The sequence below is a fragment of the Clupea harengus genome, chromosome 3 (assembly GCF_900700415.2).
Source record: "Clupea harengus chromosome 3, Ch_v2.0.2, whole genome shotgun sequence".
Lineage (NCBI taxonomy): Eukaryota > Metazoa > Chordata > Actinopteri > Clupeiformes > Clupeidae > Clupea > Clupea harengus.
Genome location: NC_045154.1, coordinates 19,383,523 through 19,404,916, shown reverse-complemented (window position 1 = coordinate 19,404,916; position 21,394 = coordinate 19,383,523). Strand labels below are relative to the sequence as shown.

General features: G+C 43.7%; 1 protein-coding gene across 3 annotated transcripts; it reads right to left on the bottom strand.

Annotated features, from left to right (window-relative positions):
* Positions 1–2,194: 2,194 nt before the first annotated feature.
* hps5 (HPS5 biogenesis of lysosomal organelles complex 2 subunit 2) lies at positions 2,195–21,264 on the bottom strand. 3 transcript variants are annotated; one of them, XM_031564870.2, is made up of 23 exons: positions 20,000–21,264; positions 19,261–19,371; positions 18,782–18,892; positions 18,407–18,471; positions 15,875–16,067; positions 15,453–15,583; positions 14,637–14,855; positions 14,169–14,240; positions 13,864–13,952; positions 13,464–13,642; positions 13,015–13,173; positions 12,145–12,304; positions 10,986–11,103; positions 9,602–9,751; positions 9,099–9,167; positions 6,198–6,787; positions 5,682–5,802; positions 4,868–5,017; positions 4,246–4,365; positions 4,037–4,150; positions 3,789–3,895; positions 2,996–3,506; positions 2,195–2,832 (listed from the first exon to the last, which is right to left on the bottom strand). In XM_031564870.2, exons 2-23 carry the CDS (start codon positions 19,360–19,362, stop codon positions 2,772–2,774), a joined length of 3,591 nt encoding a protein of 1,196 aa, XP_031420730.1. In that variant the 5' UTR covers positions 19,363–19,371; positions 20,000–21,264; the 3' UTR covers positions 2,195–2,771. The 3 variants fall into 3 exon arrangements, with proteins under 3 accessions (XP_031420730.1, XP_012674244.1, XP_031420729.1); XM_012818790.3 differs by having other exon boundaries at positions 20,579–21,264; XM_031564869.2 differs by lacking the exon at positions 20,000–21,264 and adding an exon at positions 19,617–19,985.
* Positions 21,265–21,394: the final 130 nt, after the last annotated feature.

Sequence of the window (21,394 nt, the reverse complement as noted above, 5' to 3'; positions counted from 1 at the left end):
AATATTAAATAATCATTTAAAAAACGATATCATTAATTTGCAATCTATAATTGTGAGTAACATATCCAGTTCTTACCATAGGTGCAGATTCCATCTGAGAGTTCCGCGGTCTCCCAATCTTAGTGCAGCATTACCATTATGTTGGTTTGATGCATCAGAAGAGTGAGCCGACCACCAAAGTCAGTTTAGTGGAATTGTGACAATGTATGTCCTGCTGTGGCAACTAAGTTGTTGAGGTCAACTACAAGCGTTCCTGTTGCTACTGTCTGCACTTGTGTGAGTTTTATGTCGGTGTGTTTGACATTTTAAAAGTGCAGGTCATTTTTTGCGGAGGGGGTGTGTGAGTGGGTGTGTGCTGGCATGTGTGAGGATCTACCGCTCCTGGTTTCGGACAGTTGTCTTTTATAGGCTGGCAGCGTCCTCAAATATGTGCAGAATCCTGTTATCTTTGCCTCTGGTGACAAGTATTCAACATCAAACACCACTGAATGTTCCTTTTCTCTCTCTGTTTCTCTCTCTCTCTCTTTCTCCTGCTTCAATAACCTTTCACTTCAAACTCCAATTCAGCCAAACTTCTGGAGACGCAACTTCTAAGGCAGTGTGAAAGAATGAAAGCAGGGAGCTTTTATTACCTCTCTAGGAGATATTTATCTACATCGAACTCAAACGACTTAAATGGTTTGTTGGGACCAGGTCAAATATCATGTGCCACCTTTAATTAAAAGTGTGTTACTTCATATTACTGATCTCATCATGAGTCACTCCAATGCTTCAGGGCCTGCTTGACATTTTGAAGAGGTCAAACATCCAGCACAAAACATAACCACATGTGTGGGAACCGCGAATGGACATCACAGGCACTGTTCCCTGGGTCAGGTTGCTTCTGCACTGTATCACACTAGTTGAGAGTGAGCTTTTGATAAAACTGCCTGGTCAGTGATGTAAATTACAGGGGTGTAATTAATTAATAAGTTAGAGACTTATCAAACAAGATCACTTTCATCGGCTTGTGCTATTTAAGCAAATGCAATGCAGTGATTGTTAAATCACTTATGTACTTTGTGCCGACTTTGTGTGCCAAAATGCCTCATCCAGCTTGTCAAATCCTGCCATGCTTTAATGCAACGGGATGGACAGCAGACAAAAACATTTTGACTAATAATCAGTATCACTTGTCCTATTTCAGAGCACACACTTCAACGCTGAGCTGTGCGTCTAATTAACTGGGACTTCCCACTGACATCACTGCTATTCCTCACTTTCCAATTTGAACTGTTTGTCTTCTGTTTCTCCCTCTGGCTTACCCGTCCAGGTGTGTGAGCTCTATCTGATCTGACTCAGGGCCAAGGCCTCTGGTGTCATCAATAGGAGAGATGGTCGCAGAGGGGAGGATTGGAAGAAGACGGTGTGTGTGGGGGGGGGGGATTGGAAGAAGACAGGTGTGTGTGTGCGGGGGGGGGGGGGGATTGGAAGAAGACAGGTGTGTGTGGGAGGTGGATTGGAAGAAAACCAGTGTGTGTGTGTGTGTGCGGGGGGGCAGGATTACTCTTCAGCACGTGGCCGGGGAGGGGGTAAGGGGAAACAGGTTAGGGTGTGTTTGTGTTTGGAGCGAACAGGTGAATTTGACTGTTGGTCTTACTATCCTCCATCTGTGTGTGTGTGCACTGTTCTCCTTTGCCCTGACACTCTCTCTTTGAAGTAACAGCTGCCTGTTCAAACACCTGTTCTGGGGGAGATGGCATCTCAGAGCACGTTCATACTCCTGGATTATCTGCCAGCTTTATTCTTTTATTGGGAAAAATACACAAAAATGATTTCCAATTAAGCGCGCCTAAAAAGTTGGCAGTTTTTGGACTGAGATGGTCCACTCCATGCCACCAACATGATGAAGTTTACTTTGAGGAAAAACAACATATTTCTTTTCTTGCAAGCGAGGGACTGACCTCACCAACCTTGGAGCGGTGCTTTCAAGTTCGACACACACCATGGTCCAAAACTCCATTCATGTCTGACATTATTACAAATCACCTCTTCTGTACAGCTGGCTTATGTATTTAGAGCTTGATGGTCAACACAAACATGAAATTAGCATCATTATAAGATCATAACACCTTCAGGAAAGCGTATGCTAATGACTGGGAACCGAAACAGGCAGCATAGAACAACCAAATAAAAACACCAAGACACACATACACACTTTTACCGAGCTGTTATTTATAGAGAGAATTGATGTTTTCAATGGAAGACAATCTTAAAAAATATTACACACCTGCGACTTCTGATAGCATCCACAGAACTATTAGTTAACCAGAGGCAGCTCTTAGAGTAGTGGCCGAGTAAGGCTTTAAATATGTGAGTGTTACTGTGAGATGCCACTCTCCTAGTGAAGTTAGATTAATACACATCTAACTTTGGCCAGAAAAAGTAAACATACATTCACATCTTATGCTTAATAAGTACAAGATTTGTTATAAGGCCCATGATTCAAATACAAATATCATCCTCTGATGTTGATAAATAGATAAATAATTATAAGCATATATTATATTATTATTATTATCATTTAAAATATGAAACAAAAATGTTAATACTGTCTTTTTAAAATTCCCATATGATATTTGTGCTTGGAAATACTAAGTAACAGTTGGAATGGCTGACGCTGTATTAGGGAGGTCCCATGGGAGGTTGTGGCATGGGGCTGGAGATTAGGGCATAGTTGAGGTAACTGAGATAACCTGACCAGTATTGCAACAGGCAGGCAGCCTTTTACTCTAGGCATGCTGGGACCACAGGAAACGATCGCATCGCTCCAGCATAGTGTGGATCAGAGCCCTACAAAGAAGAGAGAGAGCGAGAGAGAGAGAGAGAGAGGAAAAAGGATATGAAGGCGAATGAGTGAGGAGGTGCAGTTTTAAAACATATGTACGACATGTCACTAGAATAGCAAGAATATGTCAGTGCTACTGATCCACCAGCAGGGGACCCTCTGGCTCACCTCTGTCTCTTCTCTGCCACCCTCAGCAGGTCACACACCCAGGTAGACTGGTGCCCCAGCTCCAGCTGGACCCCACACTCCTGCAGGGCCTCCAGGGCCTGGTCTGGCCCTGCCACACGAGCCAACCTGAGTGTCAGGGACTCTCGGGTGATCTGGCTGCTCCTGTCTGCAGAGCCGTTAGCTAAACCACCATTAGCGCTGCTGGGGCAGGAAGCACTAGCTCCACTAGCATCGCTAGCCCCAGTAGCACAGCTGGTTCCATTAGCACTGCTGGGACTGGTAGCGCTAGCTTCACTAGCACCGCTAGCGCCAATAGCACAGCTGGTTCCATTAGCACTGTTACTAATGTTACCATTAATGATACCATTAGCCGTGCTGCTACCGTTAACAGTGCTACTGTTGTTAGCGCTAGTGCTAGTGGCTCCATTGGTCGCGTCCAAACTCCCCCTGCAGCTTTGCTGGGCGAGCTGTATCAGCAGCTTCCACTCTTCCAGGGTCTGAGGCACAATACCTGGACACAACAACAGGGGGATGAAGGAACAGAGAAAACATATTAAAGTAAAACAGTAAAAAAAAAGGTAGAAAAAAAAAAACTTTAGAAAAAAACATCTGGTATGTTCCAATATTTTGTAACATCTAATACATTACTTTCAAATACTAATCTAATCTAATATAACCCAAAACATTACTTCAAAATTTGTCCAGATTTTACGCACAAAGCTGACTATGTCAGAGCTAAGTAAAGAACAGTGAAAACCAGTAGCTGGCTGGTAGGGTAGTTCACAACATTTACCATTGGGCAACTCCAGCAGACTCATGTCATCCAGACTGCAGATGGCAGCAAAGGCCTCTGGGCGGCGCTGTAGCTCACTGCACAGCTGCAGGTAGCCCGTCCAGTACCTGAGGGGAGCAAGAGAGTCCACACAGAGAGGTTTAAAGGTACAGTGTATAGTTTTTAGTGGCATTTAGTCGTGAGGGTGCTGGGTTCTGTTAAACACCGACATCAGCACAGGTGATTATATATGAATATCTATCTCTCACCCATGTCTTTTGCATGTGTCCAGCATCTTCTGTTTCGACGCTAGGTCAGCCGGCTGACGGATAAGGAGGGAGAGGAGGCGGCCGTACCCCCAGCTGAAATAATGAGAGTGCCACCTATGGGACAGAGAGACACACTGCATCAGAATCCACGGCTGGAAAATAACAAAATCTCAACAATGGAACAACAATGGTGCTTTCGGAGACTGTACCGAGGTTGTCCCTCTTCTGTTAAAGTGTCACTCCTTTGTGGTGAATCATGGGAAAGAGCCAGCTCCAGCCAATCCTGTCGCAGGGATTCAGGCTGAAGGAGGGACCCAAGGAAGGTCAGTCTGAGGAGAAAGCATTGGAATCATTCAGTAGTCATCCAAAACCAGTTATATGTCACAAGGCTCTGGACAGCTCTTAAAATGTTCACTCAGTTAAAACCCCTTTAATCATTTATAACCACATTTAAGCCACATTCCTCAACATATGTCCTATGACACACACCATAATATTTATGGTCTTACAACACAACAGTCTACAATTTCACCAAGTCGAGCTGCTGACTAAAACATAATATGTATGACTCAGTCTTCACTGACAGTCTCCATGGCAAACAATACAAGATATTTTATTTTGCACAAACTTTGCACCGAAGTAACTTGTAATAAAGGAAAAGTACAAGTCTGTGAACTCCGATTAGTACCCTTAACCTCATCACTCCGATTAGTACCCTTAACCTCATCACTGCAATTAGTATCCTTAATCTCATCACTGCGATTAGTATCGTTAACCTCATCACGACTAGCTCTGCACTCTGGCAGGTGAGCTACGAGAGACCTCTCTCACCTTTGCTCCTCAGCGCGGGACTGCACCAGGTTGTCCAGGTAAGGCAGGAAGTGGCTGCGCTGGGCCATGGCCAGTACGTCAGAGGGGAGGATTGTGGGATAGAACTGGGGGAACGAGCGAATGGCTAGCTCCCCATGCTTCTCATACAGTCTAAAGAACAGAAGTAAGAGTATGAAATAAGAAGTATGAAATAGTTCAAAAGTAACACACAGCCAGCTAACAAACGGTATGGTCCTTTTACTCTGAAATTATTCTGCTAAAGTAATTTATTCACACACACACCAGTTATTCACAACTACCATCTCCAATCCTCTTTCATACCTTCATATTGTCATGTTCAGCTGCTACAGTTAAATGACTGAAGAATACATAGTGTCTGTGGCTCTGGGGTCTGTCTTGGTACAATATGCGTCTCATAATACCAATATGCTTTCCACAATACCAATATGCTTCTCATAATACCAAGTAGTCGTCATGTATGTAGAGGTAAAGGTCCGGTATTTAACCGATGCTTTTATCCCAAGCGACATACATAGCTATCCTGTGACTCGGGAAACGAAACCGGGTCGACTGCTTAGAGAGCGGCAACGCTAACGTCATTTATGTTACATAGTTTGCTTCTCAAGAAAAGCAAAACAAGTTATCGCTCCAGCACCACTGTCATGCCTTTCATTGTGCTCATGTAAATGTGTGTATGCAGACGAGTGTATTGGGTGCAGCGCACGCACACACACACACACACAAACACACAAAAAAAGAACACACAAAAAAAGAACACACAAAAAACAAAACAAAAACACACACGCACACACACCTGTACAGGTGTGACAGGAGTAGAGGGGTGTTCCAGGGCCGGAGCTCTTTCAGGCTCCTCAGAGACTTCAGCAGATCCCCCTTCTGGATAATCTCCACCACCTTACTGGACTGAGTGTATTCTGTCAACACACACACACACACACACACACACACACACACACACACACACACACACACACACACACACACACACACACACACACACACACACACACACACACACACACACACACACACACACACACACACACACACACACACACACACACACACAATCAAACAAAACACCTTTACCAATAGGCAAATTTAGCTGATACGGATAAATCTGTCAACAGCAATGAAAAATTGTCAATAAGAAGAATTGAATGGCAAAAAATGAAAACAATGAAAACAAATCCCAGTTCATACTGGTGTGCCATGGTCAATAACACCCAGACTACCAGGCAGCTGAAGTGAAAATACACATACTACACATGAACAGACAAACACACTCTTTTAGGCTTTGAGTCCTCACCTAGCATTCCCGCTATGAAATCCTTCAGGACCCCCGGATGCTGTCTGTACCTCTGCATACACACCCTGCGTGTGTGTTCCTGGTCCAGCAGGAAGAAATAGCGCCTCAGAAAAACACACACACTCTCCACACACACACTCCCTCCTTCTTCTCCACTCAGTCCCGCCTCAGGGCCCCGCCGGCTCACGCAGCCCACGTCCAGGCAGAGGGAGGTCAGCTGGGAGATGTCAGCCTGGAGGTCAGAGGGCAAAGGTCGCGACGAAAGCAGGCAGATTGGCTCCATGTCTTTGTGCTGCCTAGCGCTACTGGTCTCTCTCAGGTCCTTCTCAGCCGCCAGGAGTTTAGGGTCCTCTGAACCCCTCTTTGTTGACCCTGTGACCTCTTCGGAATGCTGAGCTGCAGAGCAGGACAGAACCTCTAGCTCTCTCTCCAATAAACCCTCCTCCTCTTCACCATCTTCCTCCCGCTCCAGATCCGGTTCTGTAAGATCCTCTGGGCCCAGAACCCGCTCCAACACTGGAAGCCACTCCAGCAGGGCCTCCTCCAAACTGGCTGGGTCCAACAGAACATGCAGATCCTGGACCTGAGCTCTGTTCACAGCAGCACAGAGGACACCACATAAGGGACTGCTCTAAATGAATGCTTTCATTTAAAACTTTACATACTTTCATATTACTTTGAAATTATTCAAAAGAGTCTATCATAAAAAAAACAACAACAAAAAAAACCTCTTTTTTCTGACATGTCACCTTATCCCAAGTCATCCTAAATCACTCATGCCTTTCATTTCATGGCAACCAATCCTGACACCTGAGACTATCCAGGTGCATGAAATAAACTAGGGGTAGCCATTCTCACATTTCATAGCAGCCTACACAGGTTATAGAACATTTCATAGCAGCCTACAAAGGCTATAGAATGTGCCATCGGGGCCTACACAGGCTATAGAACATTTTCACACAGAACTGTGATGAGTTCCTGCGGCTGATTTGGAGCATGAAGTGTCCCCAGACCCGTTAGGCTGCTAATGAGGGGTGAATGTGGTGGCTGAGGAGTCCCCTAATCATGTCAATGTAGCTCTGCTGGAGAAGTGCTGTACTGTTAATGCCTGATAATGTCAAGGGTTTAGGCCCTGACTGTCAATGCCTGATAATGTCACGGCCTTAGGCCCTGAGTAACATGACTGTGATGGTCTCTCCTGTTATCAACATGTGATCTGCAAGGATCACATACATGGGCACATGCCTAATGCATGTCCACAGGCATTTCCCTCCTCTTTAAGTTAATCAAAGCTCAGTGTTTTCCTCATGTCCACATCATCAACACCTATGCTAGGGAGAACTATGAGATGAGATACGTGCTTTGGTGTCAATTCATTCCAGTCTAAATTTATGTACGGATTGTTTCTAGATTTTGTATTTTTATTTGTATGTGCATTGTGTAGGATTTAGAGGCATCTAGTGGTTAGGTTGCTGAATTTAAACCAACTAAATACTAAAACAAATTAAGATTTGTTAATAAAAACAATTTATTAAAAAATATATGCATCTGTATATACAGACGTGGACAAAATTGTTGGTACCCTTCCGCTAAAGGAAGAAAAAGCCACAATGGTCACTGAAATAACTTGAAACTGACAAAAGTAATAATAAATACAAATGTACTGAAAATTAACTAATGAAAATCAGACATTGCTTTTGAATTGTGGTTCAACAGAATAATTAAAAAAAATAAACTAATCAAACTGGCCTGGACAAAAATGATGGTACCCCTAGAAAAGATTGAAAATAATTTGACCATAGGGACATGTTAAACTAAGGCGTGTCCTTTAATTAGCATTACAGGTGTCTTCAAACTTGTAATCAGTCAGTCTGCCTTTTTAAAGGGTGAAAAGTAGTCACTGTGGTGTTTGGTATCAGGATGTGTACCACACTGAACATGGACCACAGAAAGCTAAGGACAGAGTTGTTTCAGGAGATTAGAAAGAAAGTTATAGACAAGCATGTTAAAGGTAAAGGCTATAAGACCATCTCCAAGCAGCTTGATATTCCTGTGACTACAGTTGCACATATTATTCAGAAGTTTAAGGTCCAGGGGACTGTAGCCAACCTCCCTGGATGTGGCCGCAAGAGGAAAATTGATGACAAATTGAAGAGACGGATAATACGAATGGTAACCAAAGAGCCCAGAACAACTTCCAACGAGATTAGAGTAGAGGTGAACTCCAAGGTCAAGGTACATCAGTGTCAGATCGCACCATACGTCGCTGTTTGAGCCAAAGTCGACCGAGGAGGACACCACTGTTGGTTGAAAGCAAATCATATAAAAGGCGAGACTGGAATTTGCCAAAATGCATATTGACAAGCCACAGGGCTTCTGGGAGAATGTCCTTTGGAAAGATGAGACAAAACTGGAGCTTGTCAGTTTCAAGTTATTTCAGTGACCATTGTGGGTTTTTCTTTCTTTAACGGAAGGGTACCAACAATTTTGTCCACGTCTGTATATATATATTTATACGCAAATTCATGCGTTGGGAAAGACAAACTCTTTGTTTTCTTGGTGGGTAAATACACAGACCCACAATGTGTATAAAATACACCAACAATGTGTAAAAATACACCATGGCGTGTAGGTACCGACACACATGGGAATACAGGACAGCCCCAAAGCTTCTGTGGAATTACTTCATGTAAATGCTGTGATGGGGAACGTGTGTGTGTGTGAGTGTGTGTGTGTGACGTATGTGTATGTGCGCATGTCGTATGTGTTTGTGTGTGTGTGTGTGTGTGTGTGCGTGTATGTGTGCGTGCGTGTGACGTATGTGTATGTGTGCACGCCTGTAGTTGTGTGTGTGATGTATATGTAGTATGTGCGTGTGTGTGTGTGTTGAAGGAGACTCACATGGCTTTCTCTGTGGCTGCTCTGAGCTCCTGTAGGTCATTCTCGGCACTCGACTGCTCTCCAGTGGGCCTGGGGAACAGACATGCTTAGTTATTACAGGAAGTCCAAAACAAGTATTCACTGTACCTACAGCGCACCGCCTCAGTGATACCCTGTGTTGTGCTGACAAGCACTTTGACATGCATTGCCTCTTCTACTTATCCTTTCATAGACTACTGTTCATCCATGAAGTAAACCAAATTTAGAAAGTATTCAAGAAGAATATATTTCATTTAAAAATGATTACAATATTTAAACAAGAATTTCAGAGGTTCATGTAAATGAAACTTCTTTTTTTTATGATATTAGTATTTCTCAGTGATTTGTATTGTGACATTTGTTGATTATTTAAACCCAAACATTTACAAAACTACTGTATGCATTTTCCATTTTTTTCTTTGTAAGTGTTACATTTACCATTTATTTAATAACAGGTGACCATGTAAGATAAGCGTAGAACTCACTCGTGGTCCTCCACCTCTGGGAAGGGGGTGATGGTGGTGATGATGACCTCTCCCTGTGACCCGTCCCTGAGGTCAGGCCGAGGCCAAAGGTCAGCATTCATCTGAAGGGTGTTGATCTTCTCTGTGGTCTTCTTCACAAAACTAGACACACTGCAATACACACACACACACACACACACACACACACACACACACACACACACGGAAACATGAAATCAATACAAACATGGCAGAGTAATGATAACCACTGATTCACTTACGGTTTCTGAAGTTCTGCTTTTTTAGAATAAACTTTTTACAAACAAAATCATAAAAGCGCTTGGCAAATACTGACCTACAGTCATTGTCTTATGTCAGTATACAATAAAACATGAAAGAATAAAGTAAGAGAAAATGAAATGTCATTACTGGAAAGTTTACTCAGAAAGGGGGAAAACGTTACGTAACACAGTAAAGTTTCAAGCAAACATCAACACAGCATGAGATTCACACAGCTACAATTTTAGCACTCCAAATGCCATGAGGTCAAAAGATCGTTCTGTGTTTCCTCTAGGGTCAATATAACTGAACAGTTAACACTGATGACATGCCAAGCAAAACATCCCTGCGTACATACCATATCATGCGACCGTCAGCGCCACTGGTTAGAGTAAGCAGACTACAGTGGAGGGGAACTGATGCATTTATATAGCAGCCATGTACACAGTACGAAAGAGGAAGCTCAATCACACTGGGCTGCTATTCTGAGGGGTCAGTTTCACTTCCCTTCCTCTCTCTATCGGTCTCCATCAGACCGCACCACTGAGCTTCCCACTGCCAGGTGTTTCTCATGGACCAAAAACAAAAACCTACTTCCTGTAGTTGTCAAACCTTAGCTCAACACCCAGTATTGGGAATATGCCAGAAACTCAAGGTTTCATGTTTTTACTCATTTTTATTGTAATGTTGATGTTTTGCTCTCACTTGTACGACAGTGTGGATTTTTTAAATATATGTGTACTAAATAAATAATCAACATAAAAATGATCTAAGAGTGAAACCAACACTGCAGGTTTGTACCCCTTGCCTGTGCTTAAAGACTCTTTGGATAGATATCTTAAAAGGTTTGTAGTGTATGTTTGAGGCTGGATGGATGTGCGAGTGTGACTGCATGAGTCGCACTACTCTCTGAGAAGGTGGAGTGTGTGTGCACTATTGTTTTATCTATTCATGTCAACAGATTTGGAGTTTGGAGATGTGTGTGAGAAGGCTGTATGTATGTGTGAAGGCCACCCTTTTCACAGAGTGTGTCATGTATTTGTAGAGGTTGATGTGATTGTGTGTGTGTCTGTGTGTCTGTGTGTGTGTGTGTGTGTGTGTGTGTGTGTGTGTGTGTATGTGTCACCTGTCTCGGACGGCCTGCAGGGCAATGCGTGGTGGTTTGTGGCGGAATGAGAGTGGGAGGTGGAACTGCAGCCCTGGCTCCACGCGCTCGGCCTCCGCTCGCTCTCCCTGATGCACGTCTGAGCCCCAGGGCATGATGGGAGGGTCATTGGACACAGGAGGAGGGGAGGACAGAGGAGAGGAAGAGAGAGAAGACGAGAGGAGGAGGAGGAGGAGAGAGGAGGAGAGGAAGAGAGAGGAGAGAGGAGAGGAAAAGAGAGGAGGAGAGGAGGAGAGAGGAGGAGAGGAAGAGAGAGAAGACGAGAGGAGGAGGAGGAGGAGAAGAGAGGACAGAGATGGAGACAGATAAATAAAAGAACGAAAGGAAGAGCAGTGGAGAGGAGGTGGAGGAGGAGAGGAAGGAGGGAAAACATGGAAGGTGGAAGAAGACGGAGATGAGATGATGCAAGCAGATGTAGCAAAACAAGTAAAGCTTTACTCAATCCCTATTTGGTGAGCCAATCAGAAACATGTCACAGCAAATGTCAGATGTGGCCATGGCAGATCAATTTAGTCACGTTACCACTACTTAAAATTGTCATGATGTCATTTGATGCCATGACAGCTTGTTGCCTAGGGATACAGGGTGTTCAGGTCCTGAGTTTAGGTTCAGGTTACTGTTGGATCATTAGATTAGATCATCATTAAATGATCTGTCATAACAACAAATGGGGGGATATATTTGACATATTTGTGATCTCATACTTGAGGATTTGAGCAAAGGCTTACTGCAAAAACACATGAGCTGTAGATGCCGTAGAATGTAGAACACCAAACCAAAGAAACTAAAGTATAGGGAGGCACAGGCGACGGCAGCGTGACAAAGATGTAATGAAAACCTCAATGGGCTTTGTTTTGTTTTGTCTTTTATTTCAGCTGCTTTCAAATTCTCAGCTCATCAACAAATCTCATCAACAATTTTCCTGAGTTATTTCACAGTAATAAAAAGTAAAAAGCTATTGTATAGCCTTTTAAAGACCTGCTTTCGAATACTAAACAACATCCACCTAGGATTTAACAAAGGTCCAAGGTCAGATGTTGGTCCTGAGAAAAGTGGGAAATTCTAAAAAGGGGTGTGTCCCTTTTTCAGTGGTGGAGTCTGCCAGAGGCTCCGCCCTTACCCGGCTCCCCTGGCTCTTCCTCTTGAGTAAAGCTAAACTCCTTCAGTCGCTCCTCCTCAAGCATTGATTGGCTGACCAGGGAGCCGGTGTCCTCATCTGATTGGCTTCCCCTGCGGCTGATGACCCGGTAGATTCCACAGTCCAGAACATTGAAGCTCTCCTAAAAGGACAAATTATGATACGTAAAAATAACATTTAAACTAAAACATATATCCATATAGATGTTCTATTTGATTTATGCTGGTTCAAGGACACTCATTTTTAAGGTGGCCTTTTTTTTTTTTACATAGACCACCCTGCCTTTCTCAGACTCATTTATTAAAGTTAAACATGGCAGGGTACAGCAGCATAAAAAACAGTTTTTTAAAACGGTGAAACCTGAAGTGCGTCAAGCATTATAGTGATCAACATCAACATCAAATTTGAGACACAATTTAAGAGCACAAGAAATAAAAGAGAGTTTGTGTCTTTTGGTTCAGCTTGTGGGCACTACAGTACTCCTGCACATTGACTTCCCTGTACATAGACTTGCCTGTTTTTTTGTGCAATCCTTATCTAATGTAACTGGTGTTATGCACCATCTGAGGCTGGAATCAGTAAGCAAGGATGCTACACTCCAAGGGAGGAAGCATGTTATTAATACAACTCTTATCTTTTAACGTGCTAGGAAGTGACGTGTACACACCGCACAGCACTATACAAGCTAGCATCAACCAACAAACTCAATCCACACTTCCAAGATACATAACTCAAGTATCAGCAACAGACTGTTTTTCTCTGAGATCATAAACATGAGGTAGTAAGGATGGAGAGTTGGTGATGTCAAAAGCACCTGACCAGAGTGCTAACGCTAACGCTAACGCGACTCACGTGGGAGGAGATACTGCTACGGCGGCTGCTGCAGGCGGAGTCTAGGGGCTCCAGCTTGGTGATGACGTCCTCAAGCTGACCAATCAGCTCAGTGTGGGAGGCGGCGCTGAGCTGAGACTTGAGGTGCTCCAGACGGTCCATAGGGACGGACTTCCTGGCCTGTTGGGTGGGTTAGGTGCAGGAGGGACAGACATGAAAACTCTAAAATGATCTACAACCTAAAGCAGATGCATTGACTTTAGTTAATATTATATTTAAAATGCATATAGTTTGTGTTTGTGTGTGTGTGGAAGATGTGCTATCTCTGTTTCTGTGTGTGTGTGTGTGTGTGTGTGTGTGTGTGTGTGTGTGTGTGTGTGTGTGTGTGTGTGTATGTGTATGTGTGTAAAGGCCAGCAGGTAATGCCATGTTGGGACATGATGCAGTGTGTGTGTGTGTTGCTAACTAACCCTGCTGGACGCAATAGTGTGCGGGAACATGCAGCAGACAGTGGCTGCCAGCGTCCAGGCCTCTCGCCGTAGCAACCTCTCCACGCAACGCTCGGCTGACAGCAACGAGAAGTGTGACAGGCGGCCGTCACCATAGAGACAGAAGAGCTCGTTGCGAAACACTGCCACCTCCACAATGCCTTTAGACACAAAATAAACTCACTCGCACACTGACCACAGCAGGAACCAAGAACCACCTCATCGTGTGCAGCAACATGTAGGAACACCAGAGTTTTGAGCACACACACACAATGGACAGCTCAAGGAAATAAGAAATTTGATGAATCTGACAGTAAGTGCATTGGATTGTAATTGAGGACGGCACCTTTCAAGCAGTAAACAGAAACAGGGAGACTCTAACCTTTAACCTCTGTCCATAAGAGCACTTGGTCACTCTGAGGTGTGAAGATATAGATGGCAGAATCAGTCCAGGTCAGAAGGTGCTGATCTCTGCATAGTACACACATACACACAGATTATATCAGAACGGAGGACACACACTTACTCAAAAATCACCTGAAAGAAGATTAGATCCTGTGGCTTATTTCACTATTTTATTTTCTATCCATTCACAGCATTTTAAACTATACTGCATCTGGTGGTTTAGATCCACATAATACAATATTTGCAATACAGCAGTGAAAACCAGAGACTTGATGTTTTTACCCAAGGTGCAACAGCTTTGGGAAAGCCAGAGACTGAGGACTCTTCTGGTTGGGGTTATAGTGTGGCTCATGCCTGCGAAACACAACAGAAACATCTGGGTCATTTCAAGCGCAGTCATTTCAGGTGCGGTTGATTTCCTGGTAGACAGAGGAATATTTCAGACAGAGGAATGTAAATACAGACTACTGCAAAATGTAATTAAAGTTTCATAAGACAAAGTCAGGCAAATGCACAGTCAGTATTGAATCAGCCAAACTCGCGCAAACATGAACACACTCTTAAACAAGTTGAGACTACACCTGGCATGGTGCTATCACACACTCTTGTGATCAAATACATGCACACTTGATCTGACAAGGTGCCAACACACACAGGTGCGCCCAAAGACAGATACACACACACACACACACAGACAAAAACACACATACACACACACAAACACACAAACACACACAAACAGGTGCGTACTTGTAGGTGATGAGGGGCACTGGTGTGCAGGCGAGCAGCTGTTTGAACTGGTGTGTGCTCTGCACCTCCCCACCGAAGCTGGCCTCCCACATACGCGAGCCGGGCCGCGCACAGTACAGCAGGGGGGGGGGACTCCCCCCAGATCCCCGCGCCTGGGGCAGGTAACACGCCCCGTACTCCCCGTCACGCTCCTTATTACCCACTCTCCAGAACTTCTCTCTGGGACAAATGAAAGACAAAGAGAAGGGGGGGGGGGGGGGGGGTAGCAAAACAGAAAGAGAAAGAGAGAAAAGTTTTGAACCATTTTTTTTTTTTTTTTAAACGTTATAAATGTCATTAAGAGTCATTAATGGAGACGTCTGGCTCCACCACACACCATTTTCTCCCAAACGGAGACACATTGTGAGTTGAAAAGAGAAAGGAAGAAAGAAAAAGATAGAAAGAGAAAGAGTGTAGCAGAAATAGATAAATAGGAAGGAAGGAAGGAAGGAAGGAAAACAGAGGTGGGATTTGGGATAGAGGGAGAAAGACTCTGAGAAAGTTCTGAATAGAAGTAATGACAATGACAATGACAATGGTTGAAATAAATACATCCGTATTCGAGCCCTCTTGGCAAATGCATGCACAAGTGTCACGGCGTAACAGAGCTGTGCACTGGAACCATTAATAGGCACTCTTTCTTTCTTTCTTTCTTTCTTTCTTTCTTTCACTTTCTTTCTCACAAACACACACACACACACGCGCACTCACAGTCACACTCCAACACTCCCACACAGTCACATTCCCACACACGCACTCACAGTCACTCACACACACCTGTCTGTGTCGCACAGGTAGCAGCGGCTCAGGGAGGACACAAGCAGCCGGCCCTCCTGGTAGCCCAGCTGCACCACCTTGGAGTCCACTGTGGTGACTGTCTGCACGGGGAAGATCACGAACGCAGAGCCCTGTATGTTTGTATGCACACACACACACACACACACACACACACACACACACACACACACACACACACACACACACGTAATAACGTTGAGACCATTAATTTAAACAAGTCTAAAAACAAAAATTTCATTTTCATTTAGATATTTCAAACTCAACTGCAAACATGCACCCAATTACATCAGGCACAAACTGCAAGACCAAACACAAGCCCGTAGCAATGTATCATGATCCCGAGACATTCAGTGAGCAGCCAATCACGTGTTAGCACTGCTACCCAACCCTGGCACCATTACCTTGCCGAGTTTGGAGGAGCCAGCGCGGATGAAAGACACCTTTCCCCCAGCGTCCGCGGCAAAGACGCGCAGGCTGGCGGTGTCCCAGCACAGAGCAGTGATAGCCTGGCCACGGTGCTCCCAGGACACACACGCTCGCTCAGGCCGACCCCGACGCTCCAGCTGCAGCTCCCACACCACCACCACCCCCTGACTGTCACACACACACACACACACACACACACACAATAAATACACATATGCATAAACACACCCTGATTGTCACACACACAATAAATACACACATGCATAAACAGGGTTCTTGCACCATTTCAAAAGTAAAATGTAATGCTTTTTAAGACCTTTTTAAGACCTCAACAAATATAATTTAAGACCCAAAAATGTCACAATTTCTTTGGAATACTCAATTCAGGGGTGCAAACTCATCAGGGATGAAAAAGGTGACAACGATGCGGGCATGCTCCCCGGGGAATATATTTTATATATAAGAACATTTTGCACATTTTAAAGTCCAATGCATCAATCTGGTGCACTTTGACAACAAAATGATGAGGCTAGATCTATGAAGAGCTTTGCTGTTGTAAACAATTGTGTGCTCTGGTAACAGTTCAATCATAAACATTCCTGTGTTGAATGTTGCAGGGGCACAGGCCAACCCAAACTGCCTCTAGTTGAGCCACAGTAATGGCATCCTCCTCCTAAAATTCTCTCATTCTGAAAACAAACTGAAGTAGGAGAGTGGTAAATTTGTTCAGTTGCAGTGAAGCGCCCGGCAGTAGAAAACGGGTCAGTGTTTCAGATTACAGATAGGGACGTGTGGTCAGGGGAGGCAGAGCCTCATAAAAAGTAAAAAAAACTAAATAAATATGTATCTACTGATCTGTGCTTTAAATAAAATGTCTGTATGATTCCGATCATTTTTATAATTAAAATCGCTGAATTTGACCATGTCCTGTTCAAACAGAGGCGACTCGCGAGGTGAGGCAGCAACGAGCTGCGCCTCATCTCAGATTGTGCAATCCCTAACACACTGGGTTGAGCGCATGACTTTTGCTTTCTCATTGTTTGTCATCACTGAAATATTTGTAGACACTGTTATTATATGTCGTTTGTATCCATAGAATAGGTAATGTAATGTATTTCACGTATGTGAAGAAGCTATTTAGTCTTGCTGATCTGTCATAAAACCACAGTGAAAAAGCACATAGGGGAGGCAAACCTAACCTCTGCCTCAATGAACGGGGCATGCAAGAGCCTGGAAAATGGTCTTCCAATCCAGTGAAGTGATAAATACATAATGGGAGACCAATGCCAGAGCTAAAAGGTTTGCTTCAAACGACAGGACAGAAGATAACTTTAGCAGCTAAACTCCGGACCAAACTCGCCTGACGGCCATGTCTTTTATGTAAATGTAAATTTTTCGGCGTTTTCACGCTTAGATTTGTCAAAAGTTACCGAGAAAAAGACACTGTACTATCCGATAGCACCGTTATTGTAACCAGCAAAAATGGTTGATGTGATTTGCAAAGCGTCTGTCAGCCAACTGTCTGACTTTAGCACGTTAGCCTACGTTAGATAGCATAACGTTATTGCAGCGTACCAACGTTACACGTTACCGTAAATTCCATCTTAAAAAGGCCGCTCAAAACCAACGCTTTCACCCGAAAGACATGTCTTGTAATACACCTGTCTATTACAGACCAGAAGACTCGAAATAAAAAGCGTGTCATGGTGACATGGGTTGGCCAAACAAACAAGCTTGAAAGAAATGTTCATGACAGCTTGCGTTCACAGGTTACTTGGAGATACCCAAGTGTGTGTGTGTGTGTGTGTGTGTCGAACCTCACATCGACAACCGCGTAATGGCGACACGCAGCCTGACGTCAGCGTCTGTAGCCGACGTACTGTAAACAGCTATTCAATTTTACGGAGACTCATTTCACACAATACTAAATTAATCAACTATTAGATGTTTTACGATGCGCCACTGTGCTTTCTCATCGTCATTAAGCGCACCGGCCAAAAAAATAATACCTACAGCAACTTTACGTGAAATTTAAGACAATTTAAGACCTTAATTACCCGAATTTTAATTTAAGACATTTTAAGACTTTTTAAGGACCCGCAGGAACCCTGATAAATACACCCTGACTCCCTCAGACAATACACACACATGTGTGCATGCACACACAATCGCACCCTGACTACAAGAAACACACACACACATGCAGACACCAGCACCACCATGCTCTCTCACACTCACACTCACACACACACACACACCCCTAACTGTAAAAAACAGCACACACACTCATAAATACACACATAAAAACACACACACACACACACACACACACAACCGCCACGCAAACATGTCAGACACACTATAAGATTATAAGCCAAAATATAAACTATACCTGATGCACACAAATGCACACAGTGTCCAGTGCAATAAAATACAGAAACACTACAAATAAACGTCACCCAGACAGGAAGAAAAGGGAAGAGGAACAGAGTTGGGAAAATAACTACCTTGTGGCAACGGCGATAAAGTCTTCATCGTGAGGGCAGCAAGCAACCTGGGTTATGGCTCCTTCCTGATAACACAGCAAATAGGCTTATGAGATGACCACCAATTTCACAACGGACATGAGCATATTAAAATAATAAATAATATAATAAATAAAACATATATAATAAATATTATAACACATAATAAAAAATACATATATGTCACAGATGGTGAAAATGGACAGAAAACCTGACGCTTTTCAGGAACTGATTAATCTATCTGTGAATTCATAAATTATCCTTGGTTGGTAGTGAAGGTACTTTTTGTTATCACTAACAAATCCAATAAGTCCAAACAAACAAACAAACAAACACACCAATAACACTTATAATCACCTTGTGTGTGAGGATGAGTCTCTGCTTCCAGCCCTCTCTCTGAATGAGATGCAGACCCCCGGCAGATGTCCCCAGAGCAAGCCACTTCCTGGACACGGCCAGACATGTGCACTGCAACACACAAATGCACACACATAGTAGTGTAGTTTGTTTGTATATGTACACATGCTGACACAGATACATACATACACAAACAGAGATGTAAAGAGACACACTCCACATCCACATCCAGAGAACCACATCTATGCACAGACACACACACACACACACACACACACATCTACCACAGCTCTCAGACCTACATTCTAGCTACTGCTACACATTAACCACAGGCAGGCCAGATTGACCAAAAGGTAAACAAAAGCCAACGCAGCCTTAGAATTCACCTGCGAAACACTCTAAATGTACCTCAAACTATTCAAGTCACGTAGTTTTACTTCACGCATGACACAGCCAGTCAATGGACAGGGTGTGGGTACCTTGAGTCTGCCCGAGTCCAGCCGCAGCGCAGAGAGCAGTGGGTCCAGGCAGTCGAACTCTGCCAGAACATGGGTGCTGGACTCCGGAAGGACAGGAATCATCCTGTAGAGCTGAGACAAGTGAAAAGATGAGACTGAATGCGAGAGAAATGGCCTCTTCTTGGGATATGCCAAATAAATAAATGGAATGCCAATGGGTATATAGGCTGTATAGCAGAACCTAAGGCATCTTGTTCTGCAAACCGATTTGTTTTCTAAGCAAAGGAGAAAAGAGGAATCACAGAACCCCACACCCACTTATCTCAACAGTCTGCTTATCAATCAGAACTTGAGACTACGTTTAGTCCTTCTGCTACCTCATCACTAGCTCCATGGGTTACCGTCATATGATCCGAAGCATCCTCAATTGCAAACGCATGACCACCATTGTTTTCTTCTCAGCTGCTAAACATCAGTTAAAGGACAAGGCACCAACGCAACAACAGTGACAGGATTAAGTTATTATGGCCACACGTACAGTACCACTGTACTCCAATCAACTGGAAAGATTAACCTATTGAACTCAGCTAGCTTTAATCAGTGATTTATCACGAGTCAGCTAAATGATGTGTGAACAACTCAGTTGGAAGGTAACAACTTGTCAGACGCTGCTAACTTAATTAAGTACTAAGAGACAGTGACGTAATGTAAACATAAAGTCAACTCTAACAACAATATGTAAATTTGACAGCAAACCCACACATTCCAGGGCACGGCTTCTGCTCAGCCATTGGGACTGGCATGGGTTCCTCAAGCTGCCGTTAGCTACCAAAAAGCAACTTGTTTGTAATGGTTGGATGTTAACTCAAGTTGGTCTTCGAATGTCAACGAGAAAGCCATACATGAACCAAATCAACGGTTTTGAGAGGACTCGCTTCTTTCTACCGGTGGCTGAGTGTTGACTACTTAGCATGAAACAGCATGACCCAGTGTCACGGGACTCATACTTCTGCCAGAGTGCATTCAATTACGTTAGCCAGAGCAAGCATAAAATAGTGCCGTTCTGATATTACAGTAACTTAACTTTCTCAAACATATTGTATGTTATTCACTTGACAAGTAAACTAATACAGAGTAACAGTAACATATCCTTAGCTAAGTTAGTTAGTGGCTTTGGTTTATAAGCTAGCGTGCCCCAACTTGTGTCGTTTCCCCCATCTCTGCCTGGCTACTCAACCTGGTTCCTTTACTGTAGACTCTCGTTAGCTTAATCATTTCCAGGCTAGCATGTAAGTTAGTAACTAAAGCTTTAAATTGACTCAGATTGTTGCGGACAAACCTGGTGTTACTGTCCACGATGCTGTATTTGTGTCATCCCAAAGTCCAGGTTTACAGGCGGTGCAAAAACATGTCCATGTTAACTCTGTCTGGGCTGTCAATGTTTGACAGTAGCGATAGCGAAAGTTGAAATGGTACGTTTGGATTCGCGCACTGCTTCAACCGGCACTACTTTTTGAAGGGGGCTGCGCACGTATCTCGTGCCTATGGAGCGTTTCCAGATGATATGACAATAGTGTTGTAAGTTTAAGTCCTTTACAAAGATTCCTAAATTTCAATTGACCATCACATCAGCGCGTCAGAACATCGTCCGTAAAAAGGAATGGCACTAATTCTTGTTCGCATCTATGATTCAGGCGCATTTGCAGAGGCGTGTGTCGGTGCACTTACTGCATCCATTACAGCCCCCGTATTGACTGAAATTTGAGTGGCCCAGGGGACCCAGGTATGGTCTACAGTGGTCGACAAAATCACCGCCCTGAAAGGACTGCAGCCATGATCACCATGTTAGAATCTCTTTGGATGAACAGATCACACTGCGGAGAAATACTCTGTACAAGCTATCCCTAAAATGCATGCTATAATTACTATTTTTCTGAGACAGAAGTGTCATTTTCACACCTCCCTTCAGCTCCTTAACAAAGGCAGTATATTTTCTCATTTTCCCACAGTGATGAGACCAAATCTGAGATACATCACAAGTAGAAAAAGGAATACACCTGATAAGGATGTTATTTCAGGAAGTAAATAAAATACTAACTATTTTTGAGGAAGTAGCAGTTGTCTTCTTTCAGAACTATTTTCCCCCCCTCCAAAT